General features: G+C 36.9%; 1 protein-coding gene across 2 annotated transcripts in view; it reads left to right on the forward strand.

Moving 5' to 3' along the window:
• The window catches only part of acbd6 (acyl-CoA binding domain containing 6), a 210,136-nt gene that overhangs the window by 69,004 nt on the left and 121,401 nt on the right, over positions 1-19,731 (forward strand). Inside the window, exons 5-7 of one of the 2 annotated variants that reach the window (XM_073063611.1) lie at positions 6,931-7,033; positions 9,612-9,701; positions 10,799-10,939. In XM_073063611.1, the coding sequence (XP_072919712.1) occupies positions 6,931-7,033; positions 9,612-9,701; positions 10,799-10,834 (229 nt within the window). In that variant the 3' untranslated portion in view covers positions 10,835-10,939. Of the gene's footprint in view, positions 1-6,930; positions 7,034-9,611; positions 9,702-10,798; positions 10,940-19,731 lie in introns of those variants that run through there. The other variant, XM_073063610.1, reaches the window with a different exon arrangement.

Here is a 19,731-nt window from a genome sequence, read left to right on the forward strand (position 1 = left end):
AGCATCTACAGATTTTCTCTTGTCAATGAAGAACATCCTGATTTATGCATCTTTGCTGTCCAGATATTCCAAGATTAAGTGCTAGTGAAATGGCATCTGCTGTTGACCTGTTGTGACAGTAAGCAAATTGGAGCAAACCCAAGTCACTTCTCAGGCAGGAATCGAATTGTTTCATCACCAACCTCTCAAAGCACTTTATCACATAAGTGCTACTGGATGAAAGTCATTGAGGTAGGTCACCATGTTCTTCTTAGGCACCGATATGATTGAAGTCTGTTTGAAGCAGGTGGGTACCACAGTCCGCTGAAGTGATTGATTGCACCAATTGGTGAACACTCCAGCCAGTTAATCAGCACAGGTCTTTAGTATTCGGCCAGGTAGCCCATCTAGGCTGGATGTTTTCTGTGGGTTCACTCTCCTGAAAGATGCTCTCATGTCAGCCTCAGAGACTGAAGTAACAGGATCATCGGGGGCAGTATGAGTTCCTGATGGCTTCTCCAGGTTTTGAGGGCAAAGCGAATATAGAAGGCATTGGGCTCATCTGGAAACAAAGCCGTGCTGTCACTTGATTTAACTTTATAAGAAGAGATAGTATTCAATCTCTGCCTCAAATGCCAAGCATCTTTCGTTGATTCAAGATTAATCTGGAATTCACACTTCGCCCATGAGATGACTTTCCGATCATACCTGGACCTCTTCTGACTTTCTTGGTCACCATGTTTGAATGCCTCTGATCTGGCCCTCAGCAGATTGATTTGAAAGGCGTCAGGTAGGCTGTTTCTTGTTTGCCAGTCACGGCTCTTAATGCATTGAGTGCTTGTTTAACATCTTCTTTTGGCGGTATGTAAACTCCAGTCAGGTTCACAGAGGAGAACTCTCTTGGTAAACGTATTAGGCTGAGTGTAAATGGATGTTTCCATTGCTTCTATTTTCCTTCTGATGTGACACTTTTTCGGATGCTGGTCCTGAGTTTTACCAAATGTACATGTTGATAGGAAAGGGGGGAAAAGAAGGGAAAGAAGAAACAAAAGCTTTATTTTTCATATTTATTTAATCCCTGATCATCTGATGAAATCACTTCAATAAACATCTCAATCAAAAGGGGATTTTATGTTTACAAAATAAATTCTGACAGTGGACAAAAAATTTGGGAGAGGTGTCCATCTGATATTAAAAACAATACATTTATGTCAGAGAAAATGTGAAAAATTGAGTTTTTCACCTAAGATGCATAGAATGTTTTTGGAATTCAGCTGTAACTTTCCAAGTAGAATTAAGGTTAATTTAAACTCTTTCAAAAAGATATAAGTGCTTTTCAGAATTGTGTATTAAAGATCATACAAGGATTTAAAAAAAAATTGTTGTTTAATGGAGCTGAAATGATTATGATGAACGCTTTATCGCAGTGTGCTTTGTCGCTCTCGGTGCACTGTGCTTATGTTTGTACCTGTGAGTCCCACCTGGCCAAATTCTGTTACTGCTGTACCATGTGGGAACCAAGGAGGAGAAAGAAAAATAAGGATCACCTTCGTCTCTGAGGTAGAATTAGTTGGGGAATTTGATGGAGCTGTAGATTAACACACTTTCAGTAACTTGCTTGAAGCAGTTTGTAACTCAACCCTGAATAATGTGATGCGAATAATCCTAAGAGTTTTGTTTTGGACATTGGTTTGCCTCCTGGAGTGGAATTATTACTTGTCCAACTTGGCATTTTTGTTTAACGTTATGATGCCATCTTAGTTTAAAGCTGGGATTTTTGGATGGTCACTGATGAGAGTACCTATTGCTCTATTTTCACTTCTCTTCATCCTGATTTGGATGCTTGGAATTATGGTGAAAGAGCATTCCCTACCAGATTAATCCAGTATTAAAGCTGTGTTGAATAATACTAGTCTCATTAACAGAGATCATAAAATAGGTAACCATTATGGTTTGTGAGCTGGGAATGGTACTTTTGTAAATACAACAGTCTAGAGGAGAAAAGACAGATACAGTTTTTCTTCTCAAAGTTAAAGCTGAAGATTTTAAAAGCCGGGAGGGGTGGGATTCTGTAATGAAATAAGACTTGCATAAAATTTTGAGCAAAATAGTAGGGATGGAGTGGAAAGTAGTAGAGATGTGTCCAAGGATTCTGATCTTTATCTGTTTTTCTTCCAAGTTCTCCATTCTTTCTTGCAGGATGACATAACAATACTTTTACCATCATTGTCTGATATAATGTCATTGATAAAGTGCTCCTTACGAGCAGCTGGAATTGTGGCTTAAGTATTCTAGTCCTGAGTATTCCCCCTTGTGCCAATGGGGCAGCATGGTAGTATAGTGTTTAGCACAGTGCTTTATGGTACCAGTGACCTGGGTTCATTTCCTCCTGCTGTCTGTAAGGAGTTTGTACCTTCTCCCATGTCTGCATGTGTTTCCTCCAGGTGCTCCTGTTCCCTCCCACAGTCCAAAGACTTACCATTTGGTAGGCTAATTGGTCATTGTAAATTGTCCTGTTATTAGGTTAGGGATAAATTGGGGATTGTGAGCGCTGTGGCTCATAGGGCCAGAGGCGCGTATTCTGCATTGTATCTCAATAAATAAATAAATAAATATTAGTTTCCAGAAACAAATTATCTCTATGGTCTTTGAGCAAGTATTAGTTTTGAGAATGGATGAGCTTGGCCACTTCCACTAAGAACCTTCCTGGTGTAATGATTGAAACAGTTGATGCAAGGAAATGTCAAAACGTTACAGATGTTGGAAATCTGAAAACAAACAATGCTGAAACACTGTGCAGGTCAGACAACATCTGTGGAGAGAGAAACTGAGTTAATGTTAAAGGGTCTTCAAAAAGATGTGTGGGTTCTGCTGAATTAGGGCAGATTTGCTTATATAAATGAGCTTACAAAAGAACTTTTTATTGTGTGTAAACAGTATTTTCATCACTGTAAATTAGTTATGACACAAACAAAAAGTTTGGCATCTGTTTATTTTGTGAGTGGGCTTCTCAGTGAACAGATGAGCTGAGCAAAGTCATGGGTTTAATTGTTTCAATTAGTGCTCACCTATCAGTTTCAGCTGGGATGAGTTTTAAATCTATCTTGAACCTTAAGTCTTTCTGGAATACCGTGTGCATTGATTGTGTTGTAACTGAACTTGAACTCCACACCATTTCACCACTGACTCCTGCAGCCAACTGGTCCCAGGGACCAATCTTCACTTATCCACTGGGTATTAGTGATGGGCTGATTAGTTACTCTGACAGACAGATGAACTGTTTTGGCAGCTCATCCTAATTTACCAGTGAGGTGGAGGGCTATTTACACATTACACAGAGTATCGAATGCTTTGCCACCCACCCCCTGCAATCTCTTTTCAGGAACTGACATCTGGGCGCAAGAGGGAATAAACTCAGTTACCAATTTATTCAACTTGCAAGAAGCGTCTGGCCACAAAATAATTAAAAAGCTGTGAATCGGCTGTGACTTGTGCCTTGGAGACCCTCCTCATACCCCCATCCCCCCTCCACTTTATTATGAATAAAACCACAGTTGTGGCTATAGATAATATTCGCACATTGCAATTAAACAGTGGCAGTGACAGGGGAGAAGAAATGCGCTAAGTTAATGAGCTTTCTTGCAGCCTGTGCACTGTAGCCTCTGAAGTAGGAAAGTGATTAAAGTGGAGAGATAATTATAGATTAAGTGAAAATTTCTCCCAGGGGATGTCTCAACATAAACAATAACTATTGCAGGAATCCTATGTGAGCTCACTCTTGAATATGTTCTGCTCATGTGTCATCTTTCGGTAACATCACTCCAGTAGCAGGTTGAGAAATGTTGTTTACACCAATAATACATTATAACATTGCTGGATCTTTCTCCCCATTGTTGTTTCCTTCCGGTGCAATACTGGATGTATATGATCTCATGAACTTCCTTTATTCTATTATGTATTACTTTCCAACAGACTGAACAATGCTATCAGGATCCAAAATATTTAAACTTTGAACTATAAACGTGTGCACCACCACTAAATACGATAGTGAATGTACAGTGAAATTTGATATGGGTTGTAACGTTTACAGTCAACAAATTGAGTGTTGTACTGTAACCATGTCATGGCAAGATAGAGCACATGGACATATTACATTGCAGCAAATGACTATTAGTGCCATCAAGTCACACCCTTTGTATCAGTGTAGAGATTAGTTGTTATTAAGTATGAAATTTAAGGTAGTATAGGTTGAATACCCCTTCTCTGAAATGCTTGGGACCAGAAGTGTTTCAGAATTTGGATTTTTTTCAGATTTTAGAATGTATAATGAGATACACAATCACGGGAAAATCTGCAGATGCTGAAAATCCAATGTAACACACACAAAACAACTCAGCAGGTCAGGCAGCATCTATGGAAAAGTGTGAACAGTCTGCATTTGATGAAGGGTCTTGGCATGAAACATTGCCTGTTTATTCTTTTCCAAAGATGCCGCCTGGCCTACTGAGTTCCTCCAGGATTTGTGTGTGTTGCTATATAATGAGATATGTAGCTTGGGTTTGCCATCATTTCTGACTCTGAATTTAAGTACTACCGGTAAGCAGTCTTTGTCTTACAATTGTTCATCACACATATGCACTTAACAGTAAAAATTATTATACAACATTAATATAATGAAAATATAATGTGTGCAGGGTAATAAAAACAGCTCAGCAGTGTTGGGAGAATACCTGAATTGGCAGGCTTTCAGTCTCTACCTACAATGCCTTGTTTTGATTGAAAGGTTACAGTTCATTGTATTTGTATTTTGCTTTTTTTTTTTGTAATTTATGGAACCAATCAGCATTGTTGAGATGTTCTGGTGTTAGATTTTCATCAGTGGCAATCTTCGCAAACTTGCCAGTGCTTTGTGCTCACCTTTAAAAATTTTTTAAATTATTAAAAATTTAATGCCGAGCCTTTTCTTAAATTTTTGCAACCAGCCTGCTGAATATTCACAGTTACCTTCAATTTTCTAGTTCGTTTTAGATCTTTGCTTGTTTCATGATCAGCATACCATAAAGCGGCCTATGTTCACAGATGCTGATGAATGCATTCGTTCAATACACGATCGAGATCTTCATTTTTCGCTTTTTGTGCATTGCCTGGGAGCTTTCCCAGTGCCTTGTGCAATTTTTCATTTTTGATGTCTGTCAGTGCTTGAAAAAAATTCGGATACTGGAGGTTTTTGGATTTTGGAGTTTTCAAACAAGGGGTATTCAACTTGTATGCAGATTAGTTTAATTACTGCAGTAGGTTACATAATTATAGGATAATAGGGAAATCGTTTTGCCTTTCCCTTTCTGCCATCAGTTACTCTTGACAATAAGTTTGGCATTCAAAAAAGATTATTGGTTAAAACAACTGAAATAGAAATGTGTGACGGTATGTAAATGTATCACTGCAATGTTCCTTTGTTATGAGTTACAACAAATACAGAATGTATGAGTGGCTATATTACTGATTAACAAGTTATAGCTTGAGAGCTTAGATAGCTCCATCTAAGTCTTGAAAATAATTCACTAAATCTAGAAACATGTGAAGCCCAGTAACACTAAAATGACAGTAGTTAATCATTGTTCTCCCCAGGAATCAAAATCTATTCGTCTCAGCCTACATATTATTACAATTCCACAATTTTAACATAATGAAATGTGCTAACACAGGATGGCTTGATACCAATTCTTTAATTCTTGGAGCAACCAGTTGCAACCTGTGTTAGTCGCATTTCAAGAACAAATGAAGAAGAGATCATCTGATCTTTATCGCTTTATTCTCTTCCTGCCAGTTTATCTCATGGTTGAAATGTTTTGTGGACATGGTAGAATTTGCATTTAATAGCAGCTGAATAAATTAATAGTTTCTTTAAAATTATTTCGAAGTGTTTACAGTGTGTTTTATGGCAGCAAACATCCAAGACACAGATTCTTGAGTATCCTAATCTGTTTCAAATCCTGTGAAGGTTTTAGTCTATTTTCTTTACCCATTACTTTCCTTTCTATTCATAAGGAATAATTTTAATGATGAGATTGGATTATAATTAGTGTACAATCATTATGATATTGTTTTGTATTCCACAATTTTGGTACATGCAAATTGATCCATCACTGTTATAGCATATGTGCTCATGATAACCCTTAATTTGTGTTGAACAGCATCCAATGTAGTAAAATGTAAGGATGGCCTGACATTTGCTTCCCTCCTAAAGGCAAGCCAACCCCATTTGACAGTTATTGGCTCAACTTTTTTCAATTGTACAGGAGGAAAACTGGTGAGAAATACCTCCAGAAGCTCAGTGATGCTTGATTCATCCGGTTCAATTTTCAAAGCATATTAACCTCATCATATATCTAAAAAATCATGCACTAGCAGCATTGAATTAACATTAGCTTTCAAATATTCATTCATTATATTATTCGTTGTTCTGTGAAAATATGACTAATAGGAAATGATTAAGGAAGGGTTGTTGGTCAAGGAGGGAAATGAACATACTCCTGGTGTCATATTCTTAGAATGGACCAGAAGAAGCCTGGTTTAAATTCTCAATTCAGTATTGATGCTGTGAATAATGCAGTACTCACAATATGTTTCATTGAATTGCCAGCTTAGACTGCCTTCAAAATTCTGCAGTGGGGTCACTGTCCAGAATATTTTGAAACATAGTTGATTGTGAGTCCATTGAACTTATTTTTGTTGAGCTCATGAAGCACTGGAACTAAAGATGAAGATTGTATTTTCATAAGGATTTTAGAGGAAAGGGAAAGTTAAATATTCTGATGGTTTTGTCTAGACTATTGAAGTAGAAGTTGGTTATATTCACTTCTGTCATCCATCATCTCAACGCTTTTCCAATTATTTTGCAATCTCTCTGTGCAGCCTGTATTAAAATGTTTTACTTCCTTTATTTTGCAGGGAAGAAGACAAAACTATATTTGATCACTGCAGAGAGAACAACATTGATCATGTTTTAAAAGCTCTATCTAACAATGTGGATGTTAACCTGAAGGATGAGGAGGTACATTTTTTAGTGATAGTTTCTCAATTCATTGCATGCATTAAATTTTTTGCCTCTATTCTGTAGATATATTTTATACATTTTATCTGTACATATACATTTTCAATAGTTTTGCCTACTTGTTAGAACTTCACATCAAAATATTGATTTGTCACATACAGGGATTGTTTAAAACATATTCTGGTATATTTCTATAATTAAATTATTTGTGAATTGCAGTACATTTTTAGTTTCCTTAAATAACAATGTAGCAATATTCATTATATTGATTTTTGTATGTATATTGTCCTCCCCTTGTTTTTAATGATATCTCTGTGAAGGAAACCAATTATAGGTCCAATCAGCATTGCATTTCTATAAAAAATAAAACCTGGATTAAGTCTTAAAACTTTTGAAATATACTTTGCCTCTGAGCCCACTATATTCCTGCTTTGGGAAGGAATTTCTTTAAATCCAAGTACCACTGAAGGGTCAGTAGCAAATCCAACATTTGACATTTATTATTTGTGAACTGTTTGGAGTTCCAAAGAAAAAGATAATTTCTACTGAAGAGATTGCTGAATCCAAGCAGAAGTTTTGAGTAAACCAAGTGATAGACAGCATTCCTACCTTTCCACAGTAGCATAGCATGCTGCTGTGATGTGTTGTTAATACTGTAAGTACCTCATAGCAGTCTATTACTATGACACAAAATCATCCAAATCTTGCTCAGTTACATACATTTTATATACATTTTTTAAATGGTTGCCCATTTAATTGTCTCCTGTAATGTCAGTGCAAGATTTGTAGGAACAGTGAGCAGTTTAGACTGTTTATTGAACAGGAATTGGCAAAGCATCAGCAGTAGAGGGCAGTATCTATTGCAGCAAATCAAAGCAGTCTAATAATGACTAAGGAAATCTCCATTTCCTCTCTTCATCCTCATCACCCACTTAAAAAGAATAAAATGTGTCACACACTTAAACAACTTTAGTCCTTACACATTCATGGATTGAGACGTGGAAGTCAGCAGGGTTCATTTGAAAACACAGATCAATTATCTGCCTTTTTAACCATAACTACTCTTCTGATATTTGATATAATTTTAGCAATTGCTTAAATTTTGTATCATGCTATGGTATTGAAATTGTGCTGTACACAGAGAAAGCTCATGCATGATCTTCACTGAGAGTTTAATCCTTCCTTAACGTAAACCTATCGTTGTGCTTTGGATAACATTAACTTAGTGTGTCTAAACTAGTAGCTTAAATTTTATTTAGGCAGTTAGATGTCCTGAAAATGTGGTAGTTTTTGAGTGAGTGATTGGTGATCTCCAATGCACATCAATATGAATTCTCAATTACCTTTTAGTTAATTGTCCACAATCATAACAAAACAAATATGCATGACATAAATTACAACAACTAATCAAAATACCTTAATCAAGCCAGTTGATAGGATTATAAGGGTTATCTGTAATACTTGATAAACAAAATATATTAGTAGGTTCTGAGAGAAAATTAGCAGGTGCAAAAATCATATTCGGCTGAGTTGTCTATCTCAGTCTTAGTGTAGAAATCTCTCTCATATTTTCTTCCTGATTTGTGTTATGCAACTATGGTTAAAATTTAACCCAACCGGATCCATTACCTCATACTTACTAAGAATTTATGTAACTTAATGGTGTGTTGTATAGTATACATGTAACTATACAGCAAAACATGCCTTCATTGTAACCATAGAATTTGTGACCAGCCCAATAAGTCACTTCAGCCCTTCTCTTTTATTTTGAAAGCTTGAACTTTGCTATTTTAGTTAATTATTTACTCTCGTGCCCCATGTTATTGAGTTGGCCTTTCCCCTCATATTTAGAGTTTGCAAATCAAGTGCAATTTTCTTGATGGCATCTATAGTCAGTGGGGTGAAACTTATTTAATAGCAAAATATCACAGACGCTGATATTCTGAGCTAAAACAAAACCCAACCCATTCCTGCGTAATGAACAGATTCTGTTTTTGCAGATGTCCTTGTGTCAGTTTTGTTCATAAGTAGGAAAATACAATAAATTTCACTCCATGCAGTAACTCCATGATATTGTTATGAATGACATCAAAAATACCCAAGACTGATAAGAATAATAAGTAAAAATGAAGAGAGATAAGAGACTAGTTCTGCTGTTTGTAAACATAGTTATTTACATCAGACTTCTGAATTTAATAAGAAGGGGCTCATTCATATGTAGTGGTGTACTTAATTTGAGTGTCCATAATCCAGAACTGCCTGTACTAGAAACACTCGGACCGCACCAGAAGAGATAAACAAAGTTAACATTGAAGATAATTTTTATCCTGAAAAAAATTAGAGCTGCAGAAAGTTTTAAGTAAGTAAACAAGAAATATAAGACAGAGGGGAAAAGTGCATTGATGGATTACAGCTGCCATGTTTGGTCGTTCTTTTCTTGATGTCAAGGGCACTTCAACTTCAAGAACTCTCATTTTTTCATAATTTACAAATATCCTGTTTTCTATTTCCTTTAGCAATGTGGATGATTTTGCATGTAATGCCTTGTAAATAAGCATGCATTAATTTCCATCTCTAGGGCAGAGCATTACTGCATTGGGCATGTGACCGAGGACATAAAGAGCTGGTTGGAATGTTGCTTCAACAAAAAGCTGAAATCAATAGTCAGGTAAATTTGGATGGCACCTTTACATTATTGCAGCAGCAGTTTGCACAAATGATTGATCTGGTTTATTTTTTGAAAGGAAGTATACACATAGAAAAATATTTAAAATGATTTGTATTATGTCACAGGTGGAAACAGTGGGTCAAATTCTGTGGCCTCATTACATAGGATTACGTTGCATTGCAGAGAAACAGAACCCTACCTTCTCTCTCATTTGCATATCTAGCCTTTCTTTTAACTATATCCATACTATTTCTTTAATCTTTTTCTGGTCTTGAGTTCCGTATTCTCATTGTTGTATGAACCTGCATTGCTGTTCTGCAAGCTCTATGAAATATAACAGCAAATGTGCTGCTGGTCAGTCAGCATGTAAAAGGAAACATAATTTATTTTCTTGTAAAACTATTGGCATTTGCCACTGTCCTTTTTACTTTATGATGAATAAGATACAGCATTTTGTCAAATCCCTTGTTTCTTTTAGCTTGAAATAAAAATAGATGTGTAAATGATACAGAATATGTGGTGCCAATGAAGGTGAATTGTTGAGTTTGCTTCCCCTCTGGGGTAAATACATCTAATTAGTCCACACTTGGGAACTTAAGCCATTAATAAACCCCTCATAGGCACAGCACCTTACTTGTTGGTATTTCCAATTTCCCCAGAGATAGTCAGAGACAATGATTCATGATACTGAAAATCTAATATGCGAAGTAACTAGTCTGAAAACAGCTGCTCTTTAGATTTTTGGAGTCGCTTTGAATTCTGATGGAACAATATCTGCAATATTATGGAAAAACTGCACCAGCAGGTGGTACATTCCAATTCCTGGTAACCTATGAAAAGGTACCATACTAAACAACTCTTTTATCTTAATGGAAAAATATTTTAATACTGTTCCTAGGATGTAGCCAATGGTAATGTGACCATTTTTATCATTCTTCCCTTATTTTGTATGTTTGGAAGGACCATTTTTGCAGATATTTTTAATATCTTTTTTTAAATATACAGTATTTCTGTTTTTGCACATTTGTAAAATACGTAATTGATTTACTTGTTTATTTATTATGTTTTATTTTATTTTTTCTCTCTCTCTCTGCTAGATTATGTGTTGCATTGAACTGCTGCAGCTACGTTAACACATTTCACGTCACATGCCAGTGATAATAAACCTGATTCTGATTTTGATATTAAAAGATTACCACACTTAGTGTAATGGCTACAGTTATTGCAGTCATCAACCCTGTTACCAAGGCAATAAAATGCTTGTATAACTGTGATTTTGTGAGAAATGACTGTGCCCATTAATGCCCCAATACCTATTTACGTGTAAGACGTGTAATGATCAAGTGGCATGTACCCGTGTAGTCAGAAGAGCGTAAAGAATCTCACTGTATAAACAGTAAGCATTTTGTTATTTTCATTGCAGTTACAGTGCTTTGAGTTAGTTTAAAATGATTATCTTGAAATGATATCTTACGGCTCACTCATTTAAGTGCACTGTTTTTAAGTAGTACCACTTTATTCTTTTATTGTAGAAATTGGCCTATTTATTTGTAGGGCAGCTTTCAAAGCAGTTGGAATTTTTGCAAAACAACTGCACTCTTTGCTTTTCATCATCCTTTGTTGTCCCTCAAAGTCAAATATCACTTGCTTCCACACTTGTTCTTAGGTGGTGCCATGGATGAGACAAAAGATGTTTAAACAGGTGGGTGGGCAAAATGGGAGATGATGACTTCACACAGTTTTTACTTAGCATTCATGTTCTCCTGAGTGCTCCTTCTCTGCTTTGAGTGAACGTTTAGCAGGGATTCCCATGAGTTGATTAGCCTTCCTTTGAAGGAACCTTTCAAAACATGAACTGTTTGCTCCATGCTCTTGTCAGGCAGAGGCACATCAGCAATGTGGATGACTTAATCAAATTGAATTATTTGCTGAAAATGTTAGCCAGGGAAAAATTGCAGATATCGGTTTGCTTATTCTGCCTGTCGATTTGGAAGATTTTGTGAAGTGGTATCTCTCTTGTGTTTTGGGGTTTTCAAGTAGTCTACATCTACCAAGCATACATGAGAGCAAGGATCATTGCTGTCAGTATACCATGTGTTTAGAGCTTTGCTTGAAGTGTTGATTTACAAATGCTCTTTTCTTCTCCGATAGCCAAAGGCTGTGGTGAGGCAGTGGATATGAATTTTACCATTAGTATCTGCCTTTGTGGCAAGATGGCTCTGGAGATTTGGAAAGCTGATTGAGAGACTGCTACAAAAATAAAGTGTGGATGACGTTATTCAGTCGTTCCTACAGTTTCACTTGTCAAGAAATAATACAATCAAAATAAAAACTTGCTTTTATGATATGATGGCTTTCCAAAGCTCCTTACAGTACTGAACTATTTTTAAATTATTGTCTCTATTGAAAATGTAGGAAACATGGCTGCAAATAAGTACGGCATGCTCTCACAATCTGATAATGGCCAGATAGAGTAACTGTTAGTAATTAGTGATATTTATTGAATGAAAAATAGTGGCAAGGTCACTGAGGTTAAATCTGTGGCCCTTTTTTAAAATAGGGCTGCAGGATACTTTATAAACTCAACTGGAAGATATTGAACTTTATTTTAAAGTCTTGTTTGAACACTGTGCCTCTGACCACATAGCATTCCCTCGGCATTAGATTGGCATGTCAGCAATGATTTTTGAGCTCAGGTCTCTGAACTGAGCACTCAGCATATAACTTGATCAAGAGTGGAAAGTATTACCCATTTGAACCAGTGTAAGAAGCAGAAAGCTTTGGATAACAAAGACTATTTGCGTGTAGCTCCGATTAAATCATCAGATGTTACCAATAAGGGTTACTGCAGCTGAAATCCACAGCAACAGCCATGGGTACTTCTGTAAGCAGCATCATTTTAAGACATTGAAAGAAATCTATTGATACACGAAATCGAGCCTTGGACAGCAGACTTGGGTCATGACAAGCATTTCACTGTAAGAAAACAAGTGGGGACGTTGCTTCAGTCCATAAGTTAATTTGAAATGCCCATGACTAAACTGCTGGTGAATATACAGTCTCTGGAAAATAAAATTGAAGTCCTTAGAGCAAGGTTTCTGTACCAGAGGGACATCAGGGACTGCTGTCCCCAACATCTTTTCGGACACAGCGCTGCAGCTCAATGGTTTCACCATTCTCTGCTAAGTCAGACAGCTCAGTCTTTTAAAGGCAGATGAAGTGGAGTATGCTTCATAATGGTCAGATGCCGTCATTTATCTGCCGAGGAAATTTTGTGCATCTTCCTGGTAGTGGTGTACATTCAACATAGGCAGGCTCTGGAGAAGCTGAGCAACGTAATCAGCAGGCTGGAAACTGCACAGCCGGTTCCCTTCCCTATCATTGTGAGAGATTTCAACCAGGCCAGCTTGAAGAAATCTCTGAACAACTACATATCACCTGTTGAACCCGAGGAGCTAACAGACTTGAGCACTCTTATAGTACCATCATGTCATCCCAAACCCACACTTTGGAAAGTCTGATCACCTGGCTGTACTTCTATTCCCAGCATATAGGCAGAAACTAAAGAGCGCAGCATCCATGCTGAGGACCAAGAAGGTATGGTTAAGGGAGCCCGAGGATTGTTTACAGTACCGCTCCGAATCGGTGGACTGGATAATTTTCAGGGATTCATCTTCAAGCCTGATTGACTACGCCATAGTTATCACCGACTTCATTAAAACCTGTGTGGATGAGTGTGTGCCTTCAAGAACAGTACTACATCTATGCAAATCCCTCCAGCATCCAGTGATCCTATGACCTCTGTCTTGGAAGCTGATAGAACATCTTTCAAGAGGGTGAACCCTTGCTGTGCCTATTCCACACCACATCTCAATCATTCAGCGAATCAATCAATCAAGAAATAAATACTGAATAATCTGGTATGGAGGAGCCCCTGCACAGGATCAGAAAGATCTGCAGAAAGTTGTAAACTCAACCAGTTCCAGCATCCAGGACATCTTCAAAAGGCAATGCCTCAAAAAGGTGGCATCCATCAATAAGGATCCCCATCACCCAGACGTGCCCTCTTATTGCTACCAACGAGGAGGAGGTATAGGAGTCTGAAGACACGCATTCAGCATTTCAGAACAGCTTCTTCCCCTGTGTTATCAGATTTCTGAATGGGTAATGATCCCATGAACACTTCCTCAGTTTTTTTTTCCTTCTCGTTTGCACAACTTATTTATTTTACTTTTTAAGTATTATAGACTTTTTAAGTCTGTAGTCTAGTGTATTTGTTTTTTTTCTCTCTGTGTTGTTTCTTATGTAGTTCAGTCTAGTTTTTGTACTGTGTCGTGTAACACCATGGTCCTGAAAAAATGTTCTCTCATTTTTACTATGTACTGTACCAACAGTTATGGTTGAATTGACAATAAAAGTGACCTGACTTGACTTGTAACTTATATTTTTTATTAGTATGTATTGCATTGTACTGCTGTCACAAAGCACCAAATTTCACAACTTTTGCTGATGAAATGAAACCTGATTCTAATTCTAATTCAAAGTACTTTCCACTGAGTTTTAACCTTAGTAGTATCTTACTGTAGCATCTTGTTTTGTTTAAATGGACATATGGCTCTGATTCTGTCTTCAACTTGCTCTACACAATCTCAGCTTGCTTCTTCTTGTCCTGACACATTTAAATCAATTGATATCTTCTGTATCCCATTATTTTTTATATCACTCATCTGATCCCAATTGGGCTGAATCTTATTGATGGCTGACCTTCTTTGCTTCATTTCACATTTTCTTGCACCTCTACCTTTCATTACCACTAAAGATATATAAGAGCTGGAAGCACTTGTGCTGCCACGTATTAGAACAAACTCCGAATAAAGAGACTATTTGAGGATGAATTGAGGATGCTGCTGAACACTCTTAATTTACAGCTGTACCACATCTCTTATTTGAGAAGCTCCATAAGATTTGCTACACGTAAGTCCCAATTTTCTGATATAAATGCATCTTAAACAAATTTTGCCCAAATGTTAATTCAGTTTCTTCAATGAGTAAGCATGAAAAGTATTGAGGTATATAGATGTGGAAGCAGCTTGTATACAAGGAGACTAACCTGTGTGAAATATTTTTCTGTTTTGCTGCACTTAAGGTTCACACCTTAAGTTTCTTTCACACCTCTTGGATTCAGATTTCCTATTTGTGAGGGTTTTGATTAAGCTTTCTTTCTCTCTGAGTGTGAGAGATGACACCTTGTTAAATATCCCTTGCTGGTATACATACCCAGGGATCTGGATAGGATCACATTCCAGTGCTGGCTACAGGTATGGAAATAGGTATTTTCCACAATTATCAGTGAACAATTGCTCTGATAATATTGTTTAGTTGGACAATGCTACTTAACTCTTTTGTTGGCATTTTGAACCCTTTTAACAAACTATAGTGTTTTGGAATTACTGAGAAAAACAGTGGAGCATTCCAAACAGTGCCTTTTTTTAACACTTCTTTGTAAATGGGAAGGTGACTGAAAATAAAGTTTTGAGATTTAAATATATTTTTTTAAAAAGCAAGAAACCCAATTCACTTTTAGCACCTTGCAATTTGATTTGACAGCACAGTTGTATTTGCTTAAATTGTGATTTCTCTGTTATAACTTTAATTCTTTTTTGAAATTAATAATAATAACTTTAGCACTTTTCATATAAAGAATGTAGTTCTAAGTGCAAACATGAAAATAAAATAGCATAAAATAACCATGAAAATAAAAGTAAAAAAAATGCTAAAAGCAAGTTTAAATGAATAGCTTTTGAGCTGGTGTTTAAAAGTGTCAACTGAGTTTGCATCTCTTAGTTTTAGGCGTTGAATTCCACAGTTTAGGAACAAAATTCAAAAAAGCTGACCTGCCAATTATCTTCTGAGGAAGATTATTTATGTTTAAGAGACCAGTGGGACAAGTCCTGAGAGCTCAAGCGGGATTATAAAACAAAAACGATTCTGTGATGTACTCCTGTTCCAGACCATCAAGAGCTTTAAAAACAAGTAAGAGATCTTTAAAATCAATTCTTAAAAAAATACAGGAAGCCAATACAGAGTAGCTAGGATGGGAGAGATATGCTCCCTCATCCTGGAAATTGCTTCATTTCCAATGCAGCCCTTATAAACCAAAAAGTATTTTACATTGTGAAGTCAATGAAAAGTCTTATTTCATGCCATCTCCACTTTAATAAATATAACTTTGTCTTCCCATTGCTGTGCCTTAAATAGAGTGGAATCTATAAAGAAATACTCATTACGGCATTTGGGCCTGCTAAAGGGACAAATTTTTCTGTGGGTTCATTGGGGATAACTTTGTCCTGTGTTATTCAAAGTTCAAAGAAATTTATCATCAAAGTACACATTTGTCACCGTATACTACCTCGAGATTAATTTTGTTATGGACATCACAGTAGATACAAAGAAAATCAATAAAATCCATGAACAACTGCACACTAAGAAAGATGAATAACTGATGTGCAAAAGACAACAAATTATGCAAATACAAAAAGAAAGAAAAAATAATAAATAAATAAGTAATAAAGATTAAGAACATGAGTTGTAGAAACCTTGAAAGTGAGTCCATAGTTCCGTGTTAGGGTGAGTGATGTTATCCATTCTGGTTCAGGAGCCTGATGGTTGAGGGATAATAACTGTTCCTGAATCTAGTGGTTTGGGATTAAAGGCTCCTGTACCTCCTTCCTGATGGCAGCAGTGAGAAGAGTCCCTGGCTTGCATGGTGGTCCTTGATGATGAATGCTGGTTTCTTGTGATGGAGAAGACTTCACCTGCGATGGACAGGGCTGCATTCACTACTTTTTGTAGGCTTCTCCATTCAAGGGGATTGGTATTTCCATATGAGGTTATGATGCAACCAGTCAGTATACTCTCCATTGCGCATCTGTAGAACCTTGCCAGAGTTTTAGATGACATGCCAAATCATTGGAAATTTCTAAGAAATTTGAGGCACTGCTGTGCTTTCTTCATTAGGACCCTTACATGCTGGGCTCAAGACAGATCATGTGAAATGATAACACTAAGGAATTAAAAATTGCTGGCCCTCGCCACCTCTGATTCCCTAATGAGGACTTGGTGATGGACCTTCTGTTTCCTCCTCCTCTAGTCAATAATCAGCTTTTTGGTCTTGCTAGCATTGAGTGAGAGGTAAACACGAGGAAATCTGCAGATGCTGGAAATTCAAGCAACACACACAAAATGCTGGTGGAACGCAGCAGGCCAGGCAGCATCTATAGGAAGAAGTACAGCTGATGTTTTGGGCGAAGTCCTGACGAAGGGTCTTGGCCCGAAACGTCGACTGTACTTCTTCCTATAGATGCTGCTTGGCCTGCTGCGTTCTACCAGCATTTTGTATGTATTGAGTGAGAGGTTAGTGTTGTGGCACCACTCAGCCAGATTTTAATCTCCCCTCCTATGGGCTGATTTGTCACCATTTTTTTGGCCAGTTGATTAGCACAGATCTACAGTACTCAGCCAGGTGACCAGATGCTTTCAGTGGGTTCACCCTCCTTTTGGAAACTTGAGCCAAATTCAGCCATTATTGCTTGAAACTTTGGTTATCACATGTTGATGTGTGATAGCTTATGAATTTTGGATAACCTCTGGTACTCTTGAGTACTCCAGTGTATCAACTGAAAAGGCTTCATGAATTTTGAATATAATTAAATGCAGAAGGATTCCAGGCACTAGACAAAAACATCTTTTGATGTTTTGATGTATGTTATGTTTCTAACCTGACTGTAAAAGAGTTTGTCAGACTGAGATGAGCCAGTGTAGAAAATTCAAATCTCTTCTGTTGTCTCATCACTTCAAGAGGGGTTGGAAAACAGCGGAATGAAAATCCAAATTGAATCTGGTCTGTGGGGAAGCTGAACTGCTTCTTAGCTTAACAACAAATATGTTTCATTAATTTGTTTTCTTTTGTTTCTTGGCCGATAAAAGACTTAGCTGAGCTCTGTCAAGTGAGTACTTCCTTTGCGATTATACTGTTTACCACAGGAGCTGTGGATACCAAGCAATACTTTACATGAATGGTCACCCTACAATGATTTGTAAACAAGGTTCATCTCAGTCAAGGTTGGTGAACTGTCAAAGTATGAAGAATTAAATTGAGACACTTTGGTTAGATAAGGTTACATCTGGGTTCTAGAACCTTGTGCATTGATGGAATCAAGAGAGATAAGTGAAAGTACAATAACATTTATGTAGCTTTAATGCCCTGGGATGGATTAACAGTATGTGAAAATGCAGTGATTGGTGATACTGGTATATGGATATGAGAAGTGACGTGTAGCATGCATTCCTTAAAGCTCAGAAAGACTAAAAGAACGAAGCTTAGAGGGGACAGAAAATTTGCATTCCAGCATCCGTGGTTTGTAATAACTGGGATATTTGCAGGATCTCTGGAGTTAAAGGAAGACAGGATTGCATCCTGATTTAAAAAAAAAGTAAGGAATGATAAGGTACAGTTTTCTTTCTTGCTATGTTGAAGTTGTATTATCCTTAATTGTTTCAAGCTGTAGTTTGCAAGATCTGCTGAATAAATTTGATTTATTGAAATATATTTCAAGGTTAGCCTGGGCTCATGCCTCAAAACTTTAATGATAGTGATGTATTTTTTTAAAGTAGTTTTATCTATGAAATGTGTGAAAATCTTTCTCTTGGTCATTGCCATGTTAGTTATGACAAATGTATTAGGTAATTTCTTTGAACTTGGTGATTTTGTTCTAACTTCTTTAATTGAAGCATCTTCTACCAGAGAACCTTAACAGAAGTATTTTCTGGCAAAGTCCTTTTTTTCCCTGTGTTTAGCAATATTTAGTTTTATGTACTAATATATATAGTTCTAAAAATCTCATTAACTTCAAAATGACTAAAATTGAAATGCATTGTTTTTCTTCCATGAAACATATAATTCATCTGTACAGCTGGTCATTAAACATTCTGCTGATTTGAGCAGGGTTAAACATAGCAAAATTTGCGTGATTTGTTAAATTGTCTGTGTGATTTGTGGTAGTATTGTTTGATGTTCTTTATCTGCTACAGGTGTACATGGGACAGGTAGTTCAGAAGTGAAAACAACAGCTATTCAGCCTCCTGAAATACAACACTAATAGTATATAGGACTTCTTACACTTCATCGCACTCCCTTCAAAAAATTGCCTGAAGCCTACAATTTTACCTTAATCCATAGGGGTTTGGGGTGGGCTGGTTGCATGCAACACTAAACCAATTTGTATTACAATCAGATCCAAATGAGTGGTCTTATTTTCCATTGCTGGCATGTTCACTGAAGCTGGTCTCTTAGTGTAACACTTCCTGCTATTTGTAGTAGTAAACCAGATTTTTCACCCCTTTGCAGAAAGGTAAATCTTTACAGTATTGAAGAGTGTCATAAATTACTATTAACATAAAATCAATAATAGGTATGGCCTTTGCAATCCTTTCTTGATTTCTGCCCGATGACGGCATTATTGCTAATGATACCATCAAAAGAGGTGACATGTAGCGCTGCTCATGCCTGTTAATAGATCTGTTAGCACCATGACTTTGGGTTGCTTTGTACTTTAACAGTTTTGTTTTAATGTTTGGCTGTCTGACATTGTCACATTTAGTAACTTGTTATTAATTTTATCAGAAAAACTTGCTTTTTACTTAGAAGCACAAGAAACTGCAGATGCTGGAATATGGAATTTAAAAAAAAAACAAGTTTCTGGAAACTCAATAGGTAAGGCAGCATCTTGTTTGGCTACCTCTACTCTCTATTGTGATGGAAGTCTCAGCCAAATGCTGACTGTCCATTTCACTCTACTGATGCAACCTGACCAATTGAGCAGCTGCAGCTTGTTTTTTGCTAATAACATAGTTTGAAGGTAAAAGCACAATCTTTGGCTTTTCTTAAGTTGGTTCTGAGATACTCCTTTTTGAGGATCCATTGGTTTGTGGCACAACTAGTATAATTTGGAAAACAGAGCACTCAGCAATT

This window comes from Hemitrygon akajei, chromosome 12 (assembly GCF_048418815.1).
Source record: "Hemitrygon akajei chromosome 12, sHemAka1.3, whole genome shotgun sequence".
Classification (NCBI taxonomy): Eukaryota; Metazoa; Chordata; class Chondrichthyes; order Myliobatiformes; family Dasyatidae; genus Hemitrygon; species Hemitrygon akajei.